Source organism: Onychomys torridus, chromosome 23 (assembly GCF_903995425.1).
Source record: "Onychomys torridus chromosome 23, mOncTor1.1, whole genome shotgun sequence".
In the NCBI taxonomy this organism is placed as follows: Eukaryota; Metazoa; Chordata; class Mammalia; order Rodentia; family Cricetidae; genus Onychomys; species Onychomys torridus.
Genome location: NC_050465.1, coordinates 35,364,777 through 35,387,413, shown reverse-complemented (window position 1 = coordinate 35,387,413; position 22,637 = coordinate 35,364,777). Strand labels below are relative to the sequence as shown.

The 22,637-nt window shown below is 43.5% G+C and overlaps 2 protein-coding genes across 2 annotated transcripts in view; both read left to right on the top strand.

Moving 5' to 3' along the window:
* Positions 1-6,889, top strand: part of Tmeff2 (transmembrane protein with EGF like and two follistatin like domains 2) — a 358,120-nt gene extending 351,231 nt beyond the window's left edge. The window contains exon 10 of the mRNA XM_036172755.1: positions 6,666-6,889. Coding sequence (XP_036028648.1) covers positions 6,666-6,675 — 10 coding nt within the window. The 3' untranslated portion in view covers positions 6,676-6,889. The remainder of the gene's footprint in view (positions 1-6,665) is intronic.
* A 209-nt stretch (positions 6,890-7,098) lies between these two features.
* Positions 7,099-21,782, top strand: Cavin2 (caveolae associated protein 2). The gene is made up of 2 exons (XM_036172751.1): positions 7,099-9,160; positions 19,446-21,782. The coding sequence occupies exons 1-2, from the start codon at positions 8,678-8,680 to the stop codon at positions 20,220-20,222; spliced, it is 1,260 nt and encodes a 419-aa protein (XP_036028644.1). The 5' UTR covers positions 7,099-8,677; the 3' UTR covers positions 20,223-21,782.
* The last annotated feature ends 855 nt before the right edge of the window (positions 21,783-22,637 follow it).

The following is a 22,637-nucleotide window of genomic DNA, read 5'->3' as shown; positions in this document are numbered from 1 at the left end:
TTGAGCACAGAGGAAAGCAACGGAAGAAGAAACATTAGCTCTGAATATGCAACAAGACATCACATGTTTTCAAAATATGAAGTCACCTCTTCAAAGCCAAGAGAATGGTCTGGACAATTGCATTAGTATGACTCTATCATTTTCATGTTTAACGCAAAGGCTGCTTTCCAGGCTCTGGCCCAAACACTTCACAAACATTGACTCATTCTTCATAACAACTATAAGGACCAATACTATCCTCATTTTGAGAAACTGGGGTCGCAAAAAGAAGAGTCATTGTCCAGGGTTAAGCATGTAATTCTGCCAGCATGTGACATGGGAAGTCTGGCTTGAGGGTGCATGACCTTAGTTAGTCTGTTTCCTGAGAGGAAAGAATGGAGTAAGAGAAAGGGAGGTGTTACCATCTTCAATCTGCAACAGTTTTCATTTCCGGGTCCAAGGTCAACTCTTGCCATCTGTTGAGAAAAATACGGGCAAAGGAAGGTAATGACCAGTGTGGCCTGGGGGATGGGGATCGGGGGAGGGGGAATGGGCAAAATTCTCAGGGTTGGCTGAATGAGCCAACAATAAACAGATTATATAGGACAAGGCATCCAGATTCATTAATATGCAAAGGGGAAATCGCAGGAGCAGGCTTTTCCGCTTGCTGGACAAGGTTCAGAAATGGAGAACAGGAAGAATAGAGACAAATGTTAAGGCAATAATCAATGATTTTTAGGGAAACCCAATGGAATTGGGAAACATAAATATCCTGACACAAAGTCCACCTGGCATCAGAACAGATGATGGGTTGTAAATGATTCTCTGGGACCCTAGAAGAGAAAGGTGTACGAGAAAGTCTGTTGGGGTGTGCTGGCAGACCTCAGTCTTCTTCCCTTTCAGTATTGATCATCAACAGTTGAAGAAATATCAAAAAGACAAAAGACAGCTGGGCTCTGTAGGTGGATCCTATCAGCTTCTTGAGAGAAATTTGCAAAATAAAAACAAACCAAAACCACCATAAAATACTCCTTCCTGGTGGAAAGCAATGTCAGAAAGACCTGAATTCTGAGGTCAACACTAAGCCTTCTCAGCTTGTCAAAGCACTAAGTCTAGGGTGTTTTTCTCTGAGCCCCAACAGGACCATACATCTAACTCTTTGAAGGGCAGTATTGGGAAGTACTCCCCACATTCCTTAAATAGAAATCCACAGCCAGGCACTGGTGGTGCACACCTTTAATCCCAGCACTTGGGAGGCAGAGACAGGATTTCTGAGAGTTTGAGGTCAGTCTGGTCTACAGAGTTCCAAAAGAATGGGCTATATAGAGAAACCCTGTCTCAATAAACCAAAAAGGAGAAGGAGGAGAAGGAGTGAGAGAGGGAGGGAAGGAAGGGAGGGAAGGAGAGAGGGAGGAAGGAAGGAAGGAAGGGAGGGAGGGAGGAAGGAAGGAAGGAAGGAAGGAAGGAAGGAAGGAAGGAAGGAAGGAAGGAGAGAAAGAAATGTACAGAACTAAAAAGGGAATAAAATGTGTACAGTTGTTAGGTGGCTATACATACATTACTCCAGATGCAGCTTCCTCTCATCTGGAGACCTGCAGGAGCTCTGCCCCCACCCCCTCTGCGGAGGACTGGAGGACTTTCTTGGCTGACATAGCTAACAATACCCTAGGGGATTTATCCTGCTTCATTGTTTTTCTAGCACAATTCCATTCTTGAGAATGTAAGCTTCATAGAAACAAGGACTTTGTCTCTTGATTACTGGTATATTCCCAGTACCTAATCTCACTCAGTACTAATTGTTGAGCACATGCATTAATGAATTATTGATGAACAATGTTCTAGCCTCAACTATCACCAGAATTCTTAAGAAAAGAAGAAACTGTCTTTTCTGATTTAAAACAACATCAGCACATCTTTGGTGAATAGACAATAAACCCATTATCCAGCATTTAAGTAAAGTTTCTCTTTATAAACTGGGGAATAGATGGAAGTGAGGGGGAAATATGAGGGACAGGGAACCATCATAATGTCAGAAATCCCCCTGACAGACCTTGAAAGTTCAGACAGCTAGTCTACTTATGAACACTACGTGTGTGGATTGCCTGAGTTCAGAAAGGGGTTTGTGTTTTCAACTGAATAGGCACAATAGGGAACGTGGGAAGATGCGCACACACAAGAGCCAGAGAAGGAAGTATGCATGAAAACCCCAGGATGGAGAGAGATATAGCTCATCAGGTAACAGTGCTTGCTACCCAAGCCTGTCAATTTGAGTTCAGTCCCCAAAACCCACATAAAAGCTGGATGTATGGTCCAATCTGCACTCCAGCATTTCTATAAGCCAACAACTTGCAGGCCAAATAGCCTGAAGTACACAGCAAACCAGAGGAAATGAGAGAGATCCTGCCTTGACAAGGTAGAAGGAAAGAACCAACTCTTCAAAGATTTGACTTCCACATGCACGTCAGTGAATGCATGCAGACACATGCATGAGTGCACAGCATGCACACACACACACACACACACACACACACACACACACACACACACATTAAATTTATTTTTTACAAAGGAAGTCCTTAGAGGGGAGGAGCTACCTTATATGTCAGCAGCTCATTGATTTCTGTGATTTTTCCTTATGGGTTTCTCCACTGACGTCGTTGTTTTTTTTTTTTAATTGTTGTTTATTTATCTTTATGTTTGTGAATCTTTTGTCTGCATGCGTATCTGAGCACCACAAATACACTTAGTGCCTACAGAGGCCAGAAGAGATCTTCCTATCTCCTGCTTCTAGAGTTAGAAAATGATTGAGAGCCACTGTGGGGGTGCTGGGAATCAAACCTAGAGCCTCTGCAAGAGCTGCAAGTACTTTGAACAGCTTGCCATCGCTGTAGCCCACCCCCACCCCACCCCCCCCCCCCACCCCACCCCCGCCCCCCCCCCACATCAATGACAGCTGTTATGGGGACTTCCTCGTTGGCATTTCTCATGAAAGTGAAGACTATCCCTTTTAATTGCCTTAGCTGAGAGGACAAGGAAAGTGGAAACTTCGAGATTTCTGAACACTGTGTGCTCACATTTTGTCTGTACCTACTGCAGCATAGCATCTTCAATGTAGGATGCAGGATCCATCCGGTTCATCCAGGTACAGGCTGATGATCCTCTGCACATTTTTCTTTATTCATAGTATGCTTTAACCGTAGTCCTATGCTTTTAACACTCTCTCCTCAGAATGAAACCCACAATTTTTTTTTCTTAATTTAAGAGTCATTGCACAAACTCTGTTTTACGGTGTTATGGTTTTAGTTACTTGCTGCTGCGACAAAATATCCCGACAAAATCACATTAAGGAAGGGGAGGACTTATTTTGCCTCGGAGTCCAGGGAACCGTCTATCATGGTGAAGAAGCGTGGTAGCAGGAGGCTGGAGCAGCTGGTCACACTGCATTGATTTCATCTTAGCACTCAGTCCAGGACCTGAGCCCATGGAGTGATGCTACTCACATTTAGGGAAGGTCTCCTACCTCTTTTAATCTCCTCTAACAATTCTTCACAAGGTATCCAGAAGTTTGACCCCTAAGTGATTACAGGTCATGTCACACTGACAGTATTAATGATCACAGTTACCATGGGTTACAGGAATAGACGCGACAAGGGGGAAGGGAAAAGGACCACATGACCTTAACCCTGCACACGGAACTACAGGCAACTGAGGAATTCTGAGAGCTGGGAAATAGCCTTCTCCAGGAAAACCACAATTGGTTCTCCAATACCAAATGGTCAGCCCTAGAAACACGCATGCATATATGTATGTATATATACATATGTATACGGAGAGAGAGGAGAGACAGAGAGCAAGGAAGGGTGTGTGGGAGGGTTTGGAGGGAGCAAAAGGGGGAAATTATGTAATTGCTTTATAATCTCAAAAATAAAAGAAATCGAAATAAATAAAAGCTAACAAGTGCCGGGCAGTGGTGGCGGCACACACCTGTAATCCCAGCACTCGTGAGGCAGAGGCAGGTGGATCTCTGTGAGTTCGAGGCCAGCTTGGGCTACCAAGTGAGTTCCAGGAAAGGTGCAAAGTTACACAGAGAAACCCTGTCTCAAAAAACAAAAACGAAAACAAAAAAAAAGGAACAAAAACCACAAAAGCTAACAAGCACAAATAGAGGGGTCCTGGTGCGTATTTAGACTCCTAATAACAATTCCTTTTTTTTTAAAGTGTACTTTTAGTGCAACTGTATGTTCTCAATAGTCTATTATTAGTTGCAATCCACCTCAAAACTTGGTGACATAAAACATGTGGATGTCCCATTGTACTGTTCTTATAGATAATATACTCAAATGTCCTGGGGACTGCTTCCTGTTCGAGAGACATCAACTTTAGAAAGACTTTTGAACCCCAGTATGGAAGTTCAAAAGGAAACGTCTTGAGCACCCAGCTTAGCTTCTCTGGTCACTTAGGAAAGTGGTCTTCACTGCTACATGTTCACCATTCAGTGCTCTGTCAGCATCATCACAATAGGACCAGTAATTCTAGGATTACTATATATGTCTAAATGGGAAAGAGCAGTAACAGAGGCATTGAATTGAGCCTGGTGCAATTAAACGATGCTAGTGTAATTCTATGGTGCTAGAGTAATTCTATGATGCTACAGTAATCAAGCAAGAATTCTCTTTCATGGTCAGGATAGGTTAACATTGGAGATTGGAGTGAAAGCCCTAGCTAGTAAGTAGGCTTTTCCTACAGAGATGTCTGAGCTTACTTGACCCAGACACCTGAGGTATTGATATTGGTATTGGTAGAATTCATAATCACACCCTGTCATACCCTCACAAACCTTGACTGCAGCAGAAACGACCATCCATCTCTGTGCAGCATACCTGTGTACTTAAGATGGTTGACCTGGATTGTAACGTCTAAGGATTTCTTTTGAAGATTTTTTTTTTTTTGAGTCATCTGGGAGACACACCTCTAGGAGTATGGGGAGAGGTCTCTAGAAAGGTTTACTGGGGAGGGAAGACGGATGAGGAATGTGATCATTGGGTTAGGTCCTTGTCTAGATGAAAGGGAGACAACAGGCAGGTCCTACCACTTGTCTTCCCTGGTTCCTCACTCTTGTTGCAATAGGACTAACTGCTTCAAGCTCCTGTTGCCACAGCCAGAGCTGTCCATCTCACCTCCATGATGGACTGTGAGCCCAAATCAGCCTTTCCTTTCTTTAACCTGTGTAGTATGTAGACATTGTATCTCCCTAGCTGCCTGGTTTTTCCACCGTGAAAGCACTTTTAAGAGTGTAAAGTATGTGCCGCTCATCCATCTTTGCACCCTGAAGCCGAGCATTTACTTCCCATCCAATAAGTGTTTTCCACCATAAGCTCCCCTGCCTACATTTGAGCGCTACACCAATCTTAACCATCTCTCTCACATGTTCAAAAAACAGTCAAGAGACTCTTATTGCTCATTACATTATAAGTCTGCATACTACCTAATTTGTAAAGAACTGAGTAAAATGTAACAGACTTATGTTGTTTAATTTCTTTGAGAACTGGTTGCTTTACTTCACTGATTTCTCTCAGACAGACACACAACTTAGTTTGAGGCAACACAAGAGAGAGGATACTCGGAGTTAAATTCTAACTTACCATTTGTACTACACACACACACACACACACACACACACACACACACACACACACATACATTCTGTCTTTTTGTTTTATAAATGACAGAAAGTTTTCCCTTAGATAGCTTCTCATAATTCACACAAATGATCAAAGTGTTCAGTTTTATGTGCAACAGCATTTTTGGAGAATGCATTTGCACCTTGGCAGATCATGTCCAAAGACAGTGAGAGCAATCTCTCCTGTGACACTCATCCTTTGCTATAGAGTATTGTATTTGTCTCACAAGCTGGTAGTCAGCTTCTGTCCTCTGAATCTCAGCTGGGTTTGTGGCCTGCCTGGGCCTTATAACATTGTGGACATGCCAAAGGCAGAGTTCCATGTACCACTCTTAAAACTGCCTTCAGCTTTTACTTTTAATCTCTTGTAACTCTGAGGCACCATATAAAGAAGTTTGGTTTTCCTGCTAGAGAGATCAGACAGTTTTTAGAACCTCAACAGTTGAAAGAGAGAAATCTTGGTGTTCTAGTCAGCTCAGCAGTAACACCAGCTATGTATAAGGTCGTGTCATCTTGCACGGCTCAACCCAAACTGCAAACTCAGACAAGCAAGGCAAAGGTGATCGCACCAGTTGAGCCAAAGAGTTCTGAGTCAATGATGTTGTTACTATAAACCACTGAATCTTAGGCTGGTTTGTTACAGAGCCAGAGGCTGTTGATGTATCATTTGTGTTATTTAAGATTATCCTAGAACATAAATAAGTGCAGAGACAGGCATGATGGCTCACACCTATAATTCTGGCACTAGGAAGCCTGCATCAGATGGGTTGCTTTGAGTTTTAGATCAACCTGGGCTACGGAGTGAAACCCATCTCAACCAAACAAACAATCCACATACCAACCTTCTTGTTTACAAGGAGCTCTGTGCTTTCATACCTCACACCCATCCCTCTAATTCATCTAGCTGATTATGCAATATTCAACAATGCAATGCAAAATTTGTGTGAATCAATGCAAAATCAGAGTGAAGTGATTATAACGTGAAATTGCAAATCTTTCAAAATAGGAAGTCATGAAATTGATGAAGGTGATGTCGGAGGAGCCCTTGAGTCGTGGACAGTTCCTACGACAGAGGAGAATCTGCAGCTGTAATAGTTAACGCTCGGGAGGAGATATCCAGATGAATGACAGCAGGCTCGCAGGCTCGGAGCTTCAGAGGAACGATTTGAATGCCAGGATTTAAAAGAGGCCCTTGGAAAATGATGAAGTGCTCCAATATTTTTGAAATAATGACACTCTATGATTTGCCCACAAAAGTCAAATGTAAAAGGACATGGTATCGTGATACCATATAATTTTGTTAAAAAATTTAGCTTTTGAAAATCAACACCACATTCATTTTTTTTGTTTTAATATTTAACACATCTTTGTCCAACTTAAATGTACTAAATGTAAGGGTTTTTTTTGTTTTTTTTTTAAGCAATTTTCTTAATTTCTTAAAAGCCAAAATTCCAATCAAATCTTTTTCTGGCATTTTGAAATCTCTGTTCCCAAAGGCTTCCCTTTAAGTGGGCTGGGGGAGCTACCAACTATCTAAGGAAACTGGGGGGGCCTCTATAATGTCTTTAATGCATTGTTCTCATGAGCAGGTACTCATTGAGGGTATCTTCCTGGCACATGCTCTGTGAAGACTCCCTGCATACGGCATGCAGCCAAGGATAAGGAAACCAATGAACATGCCAACATAAGAGCTATTATTTCATTGGTTTGTATGGAGACATTGCCATTAAGAAAGGCACTGTCCCATGATTGGTCCCTGACCCAGTATGAGCTGACATTTGTTCTTGAAATCCTTCATGCAGCCCTGTCACAAACTTCCTTCCAAAAGCGCTTGCACAGTCTAGATTCATTTAAGATCAATTCAAGCATGTAAAGTCGTCTGAGGAAATAAGTCCCACATCCCAAGAGCCCGGCTAAGAAGGGCCACATGTGCGAACAGGTGTACCACTTCACTGAGCAGGAATCTGGAAATGTCAAGCGTTAGAACCACTCCAACTCAACCTGGCCCGCCGTCACACTTCTGGCCTGTGTCAATAAACGCCTCGCAAGGATGGGAATTGAGAAATTCTCGGCATGAATTCAGAATTAGTGGAGACAAGATCAGCACTTTCTCTTTTTAAAGAGACTACTTGGGGAGAGGGGTTTCTCTTGCCAGCTTTTAAAAAGTTAAAAAAAAAAACAAACAAAAAACAAGTATGTGTGATTCTAAGAAAGCATTCATTCAAAAGGTTTCCATCCCTTACATAACAGTTCACAGCGTACTTGTCTTAACATCCATGAAGTCTAAGCTCTTTCAGGTTGGATCGCGTCCCCTCTCGAAAGAGTAGGACGCACCAGGCACCAGGCTGTTTTCCTTGTCATTATCAGAGTAAATTCCATTCCTTTGCAAATGAGAAACGGAACACCACAAACTTGGCCAGGGCAGACCCTTTCAACTCTACCCCTCCCAGAAGGGCTCTCTGTGTTCTGCAACCTATCTGCCAGCTCTGAGACAAGAGAAAACAATACTTTCGGTTACAACAACTTGTATCCAGGAAAAAAGGAAAAAAAAAAGGCCGTCTGTAACATAGCAGCCCGAGGAAAGTTTACTAGCTTTAGCCAATCAGAGGCTGGGGAACTCAGCCAAGTTAACATGTTTCTCTCCGCCTCTAAATGAACTCATGATTGAAATATGGCATTGAACTTGTTTTAAAAAGGGAAGGGGTGTAGGAAAGGAAAGCCAATGCAGTGAAGAGCTCGGACTTGTGGGGAATGTGGTTAGGAAGTGTGTGCTTGTCGCTGAACCCAGAGTGGGTCCTGTAACCTTTGCCTCCCACTGGGCGGAGTAGGGCCTTTAAGAGCAGCTGGAATGCAGTTCCCCTGATCAGCTTAGCCAGTTATTCCCTGTCTGAACCTCTGCTAGCCCTAGAGAACAGAGCTCACTTCAGACCAAAGGGCCTCCTGCGCTGTTCCCCACAGCCCACTTCTTGCCTGAGCAAGAAACTTCCAGCGAGGAAGTAGGTTCCCATCTGTCCAGCCATGGGAGAGGACGCCGCACAAGCTGAAAAGTTTCAGCACCCAAATGCTGACATGCTCCAGGAGAAGCCATCCAGCCCCAGCCCAATGCCTTCCTCCACACCGAGCCCCAGCCTGAACCTGGGGTCCACCGACGAGGCCATCCGGGACAACTCGCAGGTGAATGCTGTCACCGTACACACACTCCTGGATAAGCTAGTCAACATGCTGGACACCGTGCGGGAGAACCAGCACAACATGGAGCAGCGGCAGATCAACCTGGAGGGCTCGGTGAAGGGCATCCAGAACGACCTCACCAAGCTCTCCAAGTACCAGGCCTCCACCAGCAACACCGTGAACAAGCTGCTGGAGAAATCTCGCAAGGTCAGCGCTCACACACGTGCCGTCCGGGAGCGCCTGGAGAAGCAGTGTGTACAGGTGAAGAGGCTTGAGAACAACCATGCCCAGCTCCTCCGACGCAACCACTTCAAAGTGCTCATCTTCCAGGTTAGTGTCCCCAGGGGACCCCTCCACATAGGAGATCTCAGTCCTCCAAGCTTTCACGGCCATCTTCCCATCTGTCTGGCCAGTCAAGCATCACACAACACAAACATTGTACCCCAGCTGTCTGCTACAGGCAACTGTGGAATTGTGCCCAAAGGGGTTGGAATCTCCCCGTCCTTCGGGCAACGCCTGTGGGGCTGGCAGGCTGGGGACATTTATCAGGGAACACCTAGATGCACTTGGTACAGGGTGGGAGGCTGAGCAGGTGCATGTACCCACTGTAGACAAATTCATTTGTCTGTTTTCATTAGGAATTTGGGCTGTGGCTGCAGCTGTTAGCTGGACAGGGCAAATTAATTCCATGGCTGTTTATTAACTCTTAGTGTAAGTGAAGTAACTATATGAAGGATTTGTTTTCTTTTGTTCTAACCAAGACTGCACACACATAACCTTTAAACTATCCCTTTTCCCAAAGGATCCTGGTGTTTTGGAAACTAACAAAAACGGAAAGTTGAATTAGCCTTGTTCTTTAAGACATCTTTTGTCAAAACATCTTTTGTCTCCAATTCTTTCTAGCAAATGATGCCCTAAAAGTGTGAAGCAAAGTGTAACTCTTCACAAACACACTAGACATGCCCCTCATTGCTCAGAAGGACATAAACCCTAAAGTGAAATAAAAGAAGTGTTATCAGTGGTGGTCACAAAGACCAGCCTTCAATATCTTCTCCTTCAAATGGCTGCCTTAGCATGAAAAGGCTCCTTAATTTTTTTTTAATGCATCAATGATGCAATTAATGTAGCAAAGGCTATTCGGGGACAGGAAGATTGTGTGGGGCTGTTGTTCAGCCAAGTGGTGGGCATCTGTGAATCCAAGGGCTGCCCTGCCTAATGCTGGAAGCCCTTCCATGAGTGGCACTGAGCCAACCCAGACCCCAGGAAGCATTGCCATCCTGCCTTGGGGCTGTCTCCTTGTGACCATGTGAATAGGAGAAAATTTCAAAGCCATGGAGGGGAGAGGCCATAACCAACAGATTGTGAAAGCATACAGGGAGAGCCTTTATCTCCCATGAGACATTTAGAAACTGGGATCTAAACCGAAGGAGCCTTCTTTTTCTAATGAATCTGCTCTGCCAAGTCAGAGCCCAAGTCTGCCTATCACCATAGAAGGGAAGGCTCCTCTGGATGCCTTGCATCTCTCCCCAAATTACACTGGAGTGTTGAGAGGTTCGGGCCACTGAGGCTCCTGTACCTCACAGGCTTTCACAGTCGGAGAAACTCTAGGCTTTTAATGCAGATGCAATAGCTTTTCAGGAAGCAGCTGAACTGGAAAGAGATGTGGTCAGCCATCTAAGATTCTACCTTTATTAGCCTAAGAGATCCTAGAAGCCTTAGCTCTCAAGACATTCCTAAAATAATGATTTCCAAAAAGAAAAAAGAAAAAAATGGAACATGTGCAGGCCTGTCAAAAGAAACTTCCCTCCCTTCAGAATGAATCAGGGATCGTACCTCTTGTCGTTCATTAAGGAGGGGAGGAAAGTATTTCTCTAGTAAAGGAAAAGAAGGATTTTAAGAATTCATTTTTGTTTTGATATGACTATTCTACCAGTATGAGAGGAGGGATGGGGTAGATGAGTGATTATACATTCAGTAGTGCTGTGGCTCTGACCATGGGGGACTTAAAGGCGTGTGCTGTTGATAAGAACCCCACAGAGTCACCTGTTTTGTTGCAGTGGATGGACAGGTGTGGCACTGCACCTGAAATGGTGAGAATTCTTCACATAGTGAGGAAATAGTGAAACAGGAGCCCTCAAGCCCAAACGGAAGCTAAGGGAATCCAAAGGAAAGTGTGCAGACTGTTTGGGCCCTGTGAACAAGCACCTCAACACACATGCAAAGAGTGCTTTAGAAGGCAGGGAACTTCAGGCAAGTGAGGAGACCTTCCTCTCCCCTAACTAAAGGGGACTGGAATCCCAGCTCTGAAGGCACAAGATGGTCGGTTAGAAAACCGAATGTAACTGTGGTTGTCTTCAGGGTTCTGTCTTTCTGAAAGCAGAGGTTTTAATAAGGTACCAATTTTGCTAATGGGTGAAACAATAGATTTTGTTAAGGTGGAGTCCAGGCTAGTGGGTGGGAAAACAAAACGCCACACAGACACTGGCCCACCTCCTGCTTTGATCATTTGCCAGCTGTGCTGATTGGGGGCACATTTGCTAGCTGCAAGCCTCTGTTCCCCTTGTCAGCACAGAAGATACTAGTAAGAACAAGGAATAGTTGAGCCCCTTAATAAACCCAGCATACTATTCTCTCTACTCCCTTGCCCATCCCCAAGTTACAGATGACGATGCTGACTGAGTTTGTCTGAAATTGTTTAGCCCACAGGTGAGGAATAAAGGACGTAACATATTTAAAATGACTCCTACAGACTGGCACGGTGTACGTGCTCACTGAGTAGAATCCATTGCTGTGTGGGCCTGAAACGCAGGGCTGAGACAGGAAGCCCCACTTCCACTGGGTTATAAATATGGTTCTTGAGCCAAAACTGACCCCACCCTTCTGAGGACCTTGAAATGGCTTTGCTTATCCCTTTCTAGTCGAGACTCACTAGTATACACACTGGCACACACCTGCTATATGCCTACCATCATTTCAGAATCAGTGTTATATCATAACCCATGAAAGCAAAGGGCTCTACCCAAAATACCTACTCCAAATAGACCTTTCTAATATGGTGGTGCAAAGGGACTATCTCAGACCTGCAGGGGGAATGTGGATATCAAATATGATACTGGTAGCACTTTGTGCCTTGAAAAACTGTCACTCTCCGTACACTTGAAGCCTATGATGCCTAAGCCTTCTTACTAAACAATTACTTTTCTGGTTTAGGGCAGAAAGTATTTGAAAATAAGAGGAGTATTTAAAAAGAAAATCTGGGGGTTGGGGATTTAGCTCAGTGGTAGAGAGCAAGGCCCTGGGTTTGGTCCTCAGCTATGGCAAAAAAAGAAAAAGAAAAAAGAAAAAAAGAAAATCTGTCCCTTGACTTGGGCATATTTGGAACTGTAATGTTCATCTGTGTTTGTGAAGATAGATCTCTGTAGATCTGAGAAGATCTACAGTTTGTGAGATGCTGTCACGTCATCCCCAAACTACCTCTGAGTGTGTGTATATATCTGCATGCGTGTGACTTATATGTGAATATATCTGTGTTTGAGAGTGTGTGAGTGTGTGGTGTATGTGTGTGTGTATCTGCTTGTATATATGTGTTTGTGCGTATGTGTGTGGTGTATATGTGTGTATCTGTGTGTAAGTATATGTGAGTACATCTGTGTTAGAGAGAGAGAGAAGGATAATTTGTAAGATACTTATACATTTGACCTTTTAATTCCTGTCTTTGTTTTAAATCTACTTAAAACATGCCATTTATTTATTGAAGTTTTGCTGTGCTGCACGTCACTATTGTAGTTAATAAGTATCTAGTTCCTCAGTGAATACTTCCAATAACAGCCATCAGGATCTGAAAAGCAGAGAAACAACAAATGCCCCCTTGAACACTGAGAGAAATTTGGAAATCCCAGTTAAATTCAGAAAATTTTCTTTTTAATTTTTTTCAGCAAAAGTTTAATGTAATATTTGAATTCAAAATAATGAGACATAAACCAGCATAAATAAAATAAGACTTACAGGCATTGATGACCAAAATATTAATGCTAAGGAAATACTAAGTTTACCCCTTTCCCTGGAAGCATGCCTATCTTTTCATAACAGCAGAAGTTGTAGAGCTAAGAGGAAATGTTCCCACTGGTTGAAGAGACTTCAGGAACTGCACAGTAATTTACCCTGAGGGTGGGTGACTCTTACATCCTCAGAAGGTTCTAGTAATGGTTATTTGAAAAAGCAGCCTGGGAATAATTTCAAAATCAGAAAACAAAATGAGAGTGCACATGGACAGTTTGTACTTTCATCTACATGGCATTGTGAAATTGGGTTTAAAAAGGCAGAGAAAGGTTACATATTTGCAGCAGATACATTCTGAAAAATTGAGTCTGTAAATGTGCTTTAGACATTCATCACATGGTTCCTCCAATGACATCGGAATTTTAGGAGTATACTACTAATAAAATCTCCCTATGATTTTTTAAATCAATTACTTTAAGAGAGGACTTTATCCAAAATCATTGCTCTAAAGCTGTTCAATTAGTATGGACTGGAGAGAAATGGGGATATGGGTAATCAAAGATGCCTTTATATGAAAACTCTCCATGTTCGTATCACAGGTCAATGTTTCTTTAACAGAATATTGATTTTGCCATGTTACTTTTCCAGTACCCTTTTAGTTTATGAGATTAAAAAATATTATTTCTTATTGTTATTATTTATACTTAGTAAATGTCAACATTGCCTCAGCCACTAAAAGAAAATAACTGAGATTCATATAAATGGATAGATGATAGGTACATAGATAGACAGACAGATACATATATACATACACATACATGTGTGTGTGTGTGTGTGTGTGTGTGTGTGTGTGTGTGCTCTCACGCATGCACACACGCTAGCCTCTGTGTCAGAGGCAGCCCCCTCTAGGCTTCCCACTTTTGAAATGTTCTTCAGTGGGGTTCAGGTCCTGTACTTTTGGTTCCTGTGTGGAATTAAATACATTCAGTGTGAATGGGTTCACCATGATACTGTTCTTGTGAATGCTTACTTCTTTTTGTGGCAATTAGATTAAAAATCACATAATCAAATATGTTTGATCTGGAAACCCCTTAATAACCATTTAGTTTAACATTATTTTCTATGAAAGAAACTCAGGATCTGAGAAACAAAATGACTGCCAAGGTCTCATTTCATTGATAAGAGAAATTTTAGAATTGTGAAACAGGTAAACATGAAAACCATAATCTCACTGTGATAAAAGTTCGTGTTTATGAGTTTTGCTTGATCAGCTTTTAAATAATTCAGTGTTTTGGTTTTTATGTGCAAGAAAGAATACCTAACCAATGTGATCTTTAAAAAAAAAAAATTGAACCCTTGATAACACTGAAAATAATGAGACTTTTAAATCCTCCAGAATGTGAAAGACTGCCCAGGGATTATAACTAATGCATTTTATTCCTATGACTTGCTGATTCCACCGGCTGCCACCCTGGGGGTGTAGTTCTAATCAATGGCTTTATCCACTTGGCAATCTATACCTCAGAAACACAAATTGGAGAAAACCATCAATGTGTAAAGGAGACCTATAAATCAGAATGTCAGGTGTATGTAGTTTCATTTTAATAACTAGTATTTGGAGGTTATTTTGGATAAGGTATTGCATGGACACAAAGTTATATTCTTCACATCCAAGCAGGATGCCACCCTGCCCCTGTTATTTTTAATCTAACAACAGGAATGAGAAGGGAATGGTAGGAGAGTGAACAGCTGGCCTCTCTCTCCTTTCGGGGGGTTTAAAGGACTGAAAGTTGATTTCCTTTCCTAATGCTGGTCACGGAGTCTTTTGTTCTTAAGTTTGCATGTCCATATATGTGTGGAGACGACGTGTATTGTCAGCTTCAAACCAAGAATTGTCCAGCAGGCTGGAAGTTGCTCTACACTGATATTTACATGCATTACGGGGACTATTAGTTCACGAGAATTAATGTAACAGCAAACAAGTTGAAGCCCAAGGAGAAAATGCTCAAGAGTTCATTCCACACCTTTCTCCCACATGCTACAAGCATATCCATCATATATGTTTGAAGTGTACTATTTAGTGTTCCTTTCCTTTGAAAACCTCCTAGGGGTCCGTTTTAAAGGTCAGAACCAGGAGCACCTGCATCCGTGGAGGCTGAGGACCTTTTTGAAAACAAAGGACAAATAACCACCTGCTCCTAGGGGGCTTCTCCTTGGTAGAGATGCCCAAGGAAATAATCCACAGGGATTCTCTGTGCCATTTCAGGGAGTCACTTATCCCTGGTAGACAAATCAGTAGCTAGCTTCAGTTAGCAGCAGCAGAATTAGGGTATATATACTCAAGCCTCACTCTTAGAACAGCCGTCGGTCTGGGAATCTGTAAGAGAAAGCAAGTCACAAACATCACAACTGAAGGGTGAGCACATCAGTGCCGCCTCACTAGTAGACCTAGTGTGTTTCACTGAAGTGTGTAAAAGGACCACATACCAGAGCACCGGCATTGATGAGCACGCCTAGTCACACTGAATTCCCACCACTGCAGCAGCTGAACACCGCGCTTTGTAGGCTTTGTGTAAGGTAGTGACTTTGAAGGAAGGGAACTGGTGTTTTTCTGATTCTAAACAAGCATGTTGGAAAAAGAAAGAGATCTACGTGCTTAGGAATTTACATGAAAGGAAAAGGGTTGCCTTCCAAGGAGATGCCAAAAAAAAAAAAAAAAAAAACCACCAAATGCATAACGCTGTCCAGTAGACAGAACGAACATAAAATACTACCTGGGTAATTGAAGCGACGTCTGAGACACAGCAACTGGCCAAGAAGACGTTGCTCAGTAGTTTCCAGTCCCATAAAGACACATCCGACTCACTCTGGATTATCTCTGCTCCTGCTGAGTTAATTCCATAATTGGCATCAAAGAGCTCACCTGTAAATTTTCCTGTGAATTTTCACATTTCACAAAAGAGTTCAACTGGGTTTCCACCTTCCCTCAGCACCCCTGCCCCACCCCCACGTCTGAATATCTATCACAGATATTCCAATTCACCTTCTAATGCACTCTCTTCAAAGCTATCCTTGAAAGACGCATGATAAGAGGGACAGAAGAGCCATAAGTCTCGACCGTAGCTCTGCTTTGGTAATAACAAAATTTTCATTTAAGGAAAACTGAAATTTATTTTAATTCTACCTTTTGTTAAAACTGAAGTACAGAAAGTTATCCCATCTGCAACTTTTGATTGCCCTGAGAGATTATGGTATAGACAATGCACCTTCAGGCTTAGTTTTTGCAGTTTCCTGCCTGGATTCTTTCTTTCCTCACTAAGGACTTTTAATAACATTTCACTGAGCTCTTGATTTTTATCCTTCCCTGCAAGCAACAACTGCTGAACCTCCTCAACCCTCTTAATCAAACCCCAGGAGAAATTCTGCTTCAGGACTGAACATCAGAGCCCCAACTACTTCTGCAATATTCATCCATCCACCAGAAACAAAACCCTTCTTTCAGAGGGAGACAGCAGCCCCCTCAGGCCCTGGCTTCTCTAGTTTCCACAGTGCCACCAGCATTCAGCAAACTTCCCTCTAGACACAGAACTGAGCAGGCCGGTTCTCTCCCAGCCCTCCAGCCTGCCCCACATAGAGCCTGCTACACTTCAGGGACCTTTGCGACCTTCTTAGGAAGCCATCTTACCCAAGGTGCTCATCCAGCAAGCAGTTGCTAAATTTTACATGTAGAGAGCCAGTGGTGAAGAAAAGACAGAAATCCTTCTAGGAAGCACGTGCCCGTGAGTCACAGCCCACTTCAGCTTGGAGCCTAGCACGCTGCTCTCTTCAAAAGTCCACATCCAGAAGATGCCAGGGAACTAGCCACTGCCAATGGCTCTTCAGCTATGGGGTGAGGCCTGGGCAATCATCTACACCATCTATGCTGAAATTTGGGGTAGGCTTATCTTTTGCAGGTCTTGTGCAGGTAGCCCCAACTGTTGTGAGTTCATGAGTGTGAAACTTGTGTCACGTACAGAGGACAGACGTTCACACCACTTCTCCCTCTCCTCCAGTCCTTATATCCTTTCCATCCCCCTGCCTCAGTGTTCTCTGAGCCTCCATGACAGAAGGAGGATTGATAGAGATTCCCATTTAGGGACAAGCACTCAGTCTCTTACCCTCAGTGCTGTGACCAGTTGTGTGTCTATCAACTGCTGCCCACTGCAAGGGAAAACTTCTCTAACCAAGGCCCAGAACGGCCCTGGTCTATGATTACAAGCATCAGTATTAAAAAGCTGCTCTGACATCATAACCATTTAGCAAAATAACAATAGCAGAATGTATCCTAGGGACCATGACCTCCTCAGCCATGAGCTTCGACCAGGGTTACAGTGCCAGAAATAAAATACCTTCCTATGAAGCGGGCCTCAGTCCAACCAATCAGAAAGCAGTTACCACCATTGAGCCAGTGGCCATGCCTTGTCCGGCAGGTTGGTGTTGTAGGATGCAGGGTCTAGGACTTATGTGTTTTCTGTCTCACAGCAGCCTTCGTAACACCTCCCTTCACTGTGAAAGGTAGTTACTGGGGAAGACAAACAGAATTTAAATCCACAGACTGCAGTTAGTTTTCCAACCTCCAAGTGGGCTGGACTGGCCGAGATGCAATCAGGTCACCTGGAGACTCTGGGTGCCGCATAGGTGGAGAGGAGTCTGGACCCGTACCCTGCTTACATTCTCACAGAGCCCCCAGGGGCCCTGAGAGTGCATTTTGAAAGCTGCTAATCTAGGTCAAATCCTCTGATTCGTATTTGGAAGGAACAGGAACCCAAGGAGATTAAGCTATTTGCTGAAGCTCCGCAGCCATTTAGCAGTGCAGTGAAGACACACTCGGGCCTCCTGCCACAATATCCCTTCCATGTGCTGTTATTTTCTATGAAGGCATGAGAGCACCATGATAATGGATTCTTGTGTAACAGTGAAAACCCTTAAAACTCAAAGGTGCTCCTACACTATGTGGCCTGAATCTGTCTGGATTCAGATCTCTCAGTCAGCAACTTTGCTCCTTGGGAACCATTCTGTCTCTACCACTCCCTGAGACCCTGTGGGAGGCCGCATTTGCCTGTGTGAGGGGTTGGAGGCAGGGTGTGCTGGGGAGCATGAAGGGGGTAAATGCCCCAGCTTGCCTCCTCTCTCTTAGCTGGAGGTGAGACCAGAGCTTCATTGCCCAAAGAAGCTGCTTCATTCCAGAGGCTTGACACCGTATCTGGTCACACATTTTGCCTCATCTCATTCCCTTACTGATTGCCACAAAACACATCCTGACCCACGTGGCTTTGTAAGCAGGTACTGGGAAGGCTAATTCTCACTTATGTCACGCAATACACATGTGTGTGTGTGTGTATGTGTGTATATTTATGTGTTCATATGTATGTGTGTATGAGTGCATGTACATGTTATGTATGTGTATATATGTATGTGTGTCTGTATGAGTGCATGTGCGTGTGTGTATATGTATGTGTGTGTGTATGAGTGCATGTACGTGTTATGTATGTGTATATATGTGAGTATGTATGTGTGTGTGTATGAGTGCATGTGCGTGTGTGTATGTGTGTGTGTGTGTGTATATGTATGTGTTCATATGTATGTGTGTATGAGTGCATGTACATGTTATGTATGTGTATATATGTATGTGTGTATATGTATGTGTGTCTGTATGAGTGCATGTGCATGTGTGTATATATGTATGTGTTCATATGTATGTGTGTATGAGTGCATGTACATGTTATGTATGTGTATATATGTATGTGAGTATGTATGTGTGTCTGTATGAGTGCATGTGCGTGTGTGTATATGTATGTGTGTGTATGAGTGCATGTATGTGTTATGTATGTGTATATATGTATGTGAGTATGTATGTGTGTGTGTGTGAGTGCATGTGCGTGTGTGTATGTGTGTGTGTGTGTATATATGTATGTGTTCATATGTATGTGTATATGAGTGCATGTACATGTTATGTATGTGTATATATGTATGTGAGTATGTATGTGTGTCTGTATGAGTGCATGTGTGTGTGTGTGTGTGTGTGTGTGTGTGTGTGTATGAGTGCATGTGTTGATACTAGCCAATCCAGCCATCCCCTCCGATGCTCAGTGGAGGAGGAGGGACCTGATCGAGGCTTCTGCACTGTTTCTCACTTAAGGACTCCACAGTGCGCTCCTTTGCCTCCGTTTCTATTTTCCAGCCTGAACTTCGGGCGTGTTCGTGGTGAGACTGTGACAGCTGTGCCCTGGCCAGAAGGAAGGGAGGAGAGAGGGCCTCTGGGTTCCCAGGCTGTCACTCGCTTCGGTTTCTTTATCGAGGCAGCTTCCTGGACTATGAGTCAGGCCGCTTCCCTCTGCCCGTCACTGATAGAGCCTTTACCAGCTACCCTGTGGCAGTCCCGCTGGCAGGGCTTGGCCTTACCCAGCCCACGGGGAATGACGGGGCCCAAACCAGAATGAATGCTTCCCGTTCCAGAAAACCTAGCCAGTTTGCTTCTCTCATTTCCACCGCCCAGAATACAAACCCAAATTACAGCAGTTCAGGACTGTTTGTAAACGATGCCCTTGTCATAAACCCACACTGCCCTTCTTTTCAGGAAGAAAGTGAGATCCCTGCCAGCGTGTTTGTGAAGGAGCCGGTTCCTGGCCCTGCAGAAGGCAAAGAGGAGCTTGCTGACGAGAACAAGTCCCTGGAGGACACGCTGCACAACGTGGACCTCTCCTCCGAGGACGAATTGCCCTGTGATGAGGAAGCCCTGGAAGACAGCGCAGAGGAGAAGGCCGAAGAAAGCAGGGCAGAGAAAATAAAGAGGTCCAGCCTGAGGAAAGTGGATAGCCTCAAGAAAGCCTTCTCTCGCCAGAACATCGAGAAAAAGATGAACAAGCTGGGGACAAAGATCGTATCTGTGGAGAGGAGAGAAAAGATTAAGAAATCGTTGACACCGAACCACCAGAAAGCATCTTCAGGGAAAAGCTCCCCCTTCAAGGTTTCTCCACTCTCCTTTGGTAGGAAGAAAGTCCGAGAAGGAGAAAGCCCTGCGGAAAACGAGATCAAGTTAGAAGACCAGCAGCCTGACCGTGAGGAGGGCTCCTTCACCGAGGGTCTTTCCGAAGCATCCCTCCCTGGCGGCCTGGCGGAGAGGAGCGCAGAAGATGCTGAGAAGCCAGCCTTGAAAGGGAGCAGCTCCGGCGTGGACAGCAACGCCGACCTGACCATCGTGGAAGATGAAGAAGAGGAGTCGGTGAGCCTGCAGCAGGCGCAGCAGGCGCGCTATGAGAGCGGCTACATGATCAGCTCCGAGGAGATGGAAGGATCCGGTGAGAAACAGGGCCAGGTCCAGCCGGCTGTGCTGCACGTGGACCAGACTGCCTGAATGCGCAGCCAGAACCCTGGTCCAGCTGCAGAAGCCAGCGCTGGCTCAGGGGCATCGATCAGCACCCCGGAAACCACCTCTGCACCTCTCCATCTCTGCCTGCCCTCGCACTGTGACTGTCCAGGCCATATTGACTGGTCATATAGTACCCTCAGATATACATGGGATCAAGGAAGCAAACTGCCAGGGATTCCACTTTTAATTTGCTCTTAGGTTCTGTTTCTGCAGAATTTCTCCAAGATTGAAAGGAGAAAGAAATAAAGCAGTTAAAAGTCACCAATCTATTTGGCTTAGTCAGAAAAACCAAAGGATATTTAAGAGAGTAGTCATGAAATGTATTTTGTGTGTATTCTATCAGCTTGCTGAATAGTGTAGCAGTCATGTAGTGAATTCTTACCGTATTCTATGAATGATTATTCTTCAAATAGGTGATATAGAATAACACTAGTCTGTAAGCTGAGGATATAACTCCGTATTTTAAGAAAAAAAAATATTTACAAAAGATAGAGCAGAATGCTCAGCTGATTATTCTCTTCTAGAAACCGTTGTTTATTACAAGCGGGAGGACTGGAAGGCTGTGATGGTCAGGTAAGGGCAGGGGGACGATTAAGCTGGAAAACTAGAGTGAATCGATTGGAAAACGAGAGAAATGAAAAGCAAAGAAGGCCAAAAGGAATGGTGACAGAGAGGAAAAGGTGCTTAGACAGTGAAACGTTGGCGTTTCAAATCTGCTTTGCTCTTTAAACGACAATACTAAAGAAGCTCATCTATCCTGCAAAAATGTGTCTTATCTTCCCAATATTTTCGTAGTCTAGTATTAAATAATATGACCAGATATTCTGGTGTAAACGTTGTGGTTCTTCTTGCTAAGTAAATGGCAGTACACACCCTTTTGTGAAGAAGTTAAAAAGGATGTTGTCTCTTTAACATTGGAATAATGTAAGGCTGTAATAAGTAGCATGTACTGTTTAATGGGAAGACCAGTCACACAATTCTTTAATATTTTTCCATTTGGAAGTGACCTTTCCACTCCAATTATAATATAGGTTTATAAGGTATTCAAACCTGCATGTTTAGGAAGAGAAAATTCCAGTTTTCCTTTTTTTATACATAATGGTAACATCATTCCAAGTAATATTTTATGTATAAATTAACTTCACAGGATATTGATGTGTTTTAGCTTCTAAAAGCACGCTAGTATTTTATGTCATGTGTATGTTCATTCTGTCTAACATACTAAAAGGTTGCTTCATCTGTTTTTCATCACAAAAATGCCAATGTTTTGCTAAATTACAGTGTACAGATGGGAGACCCAGGGCTTGAATTCTCTCCTCTGAATGTGGAGTACCACAAGGGATCTGACACGCAGAGGTGACTCCAAGCAGCAGGCACAGCTGTACACTGACTTTAAGAAAAAGGATGGGGTAAATACAGTGTGTAGATGATATAACCTATTTAGCTATGTTCCTGTGCTGCAATCATGTAGCCCCAAATACTGAATTGTTTGACTAACAATGCCTGTGTGAAATAAGACTAAATAAACCAAAAATAAGAAGTATATGACAATGTCAGTCTGTTATAGTCAGAAGGAATTGCTTTCAAAATGTTTTCCGAATGGAACGGTCATGTTGATCATTCCAGTCTTATTTCCCTATTAACTCTGCTTTCTTTCTTTCTCCCTTGATCTACTTTAGAAATCCAACACTCATTCCTCAAGTTTAACTTTCCTGACACAACCTTGCCAGCTCTAGAGCATCTGAATTTATTGCAGCAGCTTGATTAATTTGATAGTTCCATCTGCATTTGATAGTATTGCACCAGGTCTTATAACACCTTCAATAGTCTGCAATCCTGGGTCTGCTGAGCTGTTCGTTCAGTTTGCGGACTCACACACACTTTTGTCTTCCACAGTGCCATAGATGATATAGACTCCTTTACATAGTACCCGAGGCAGGCTTGTTCCACCTTCTATGGTGTGACTGTCATTTAATATGGCTGTTGAGTTTGGGGATCCATGGTTCCATGAAACGTTTCTACCTCCTGTTGCAAAAATACTTTATTTATTCCTGTACACTAGATGCTTGTCAGTGGAAACTGCATGCAAAACATCTTAAGTTTTACTGACAATCACATTTATTCAATGTTCCACAGTTGAAGCTTTAAAATCCCAAGCAATAAAACAGAGAATTAGGCCAGATAATTGTTGGGAAACACATACCATAGGGATTTGAGCAAGCAGCATCTGCAGCGATGGAACCTATTCGTTTTGTATGATTGTTGAATTATTTGCATACTGGTGAGGCTGTGAAGTCCCCAAATTAGATGTGTCTTCTTCCCACCCATCCAATAAACCATCTCTAACTTTATGTGCCTGGAGCTCAAGAACTCGATTAGTGTTCCCCAAGTATCAGTTAC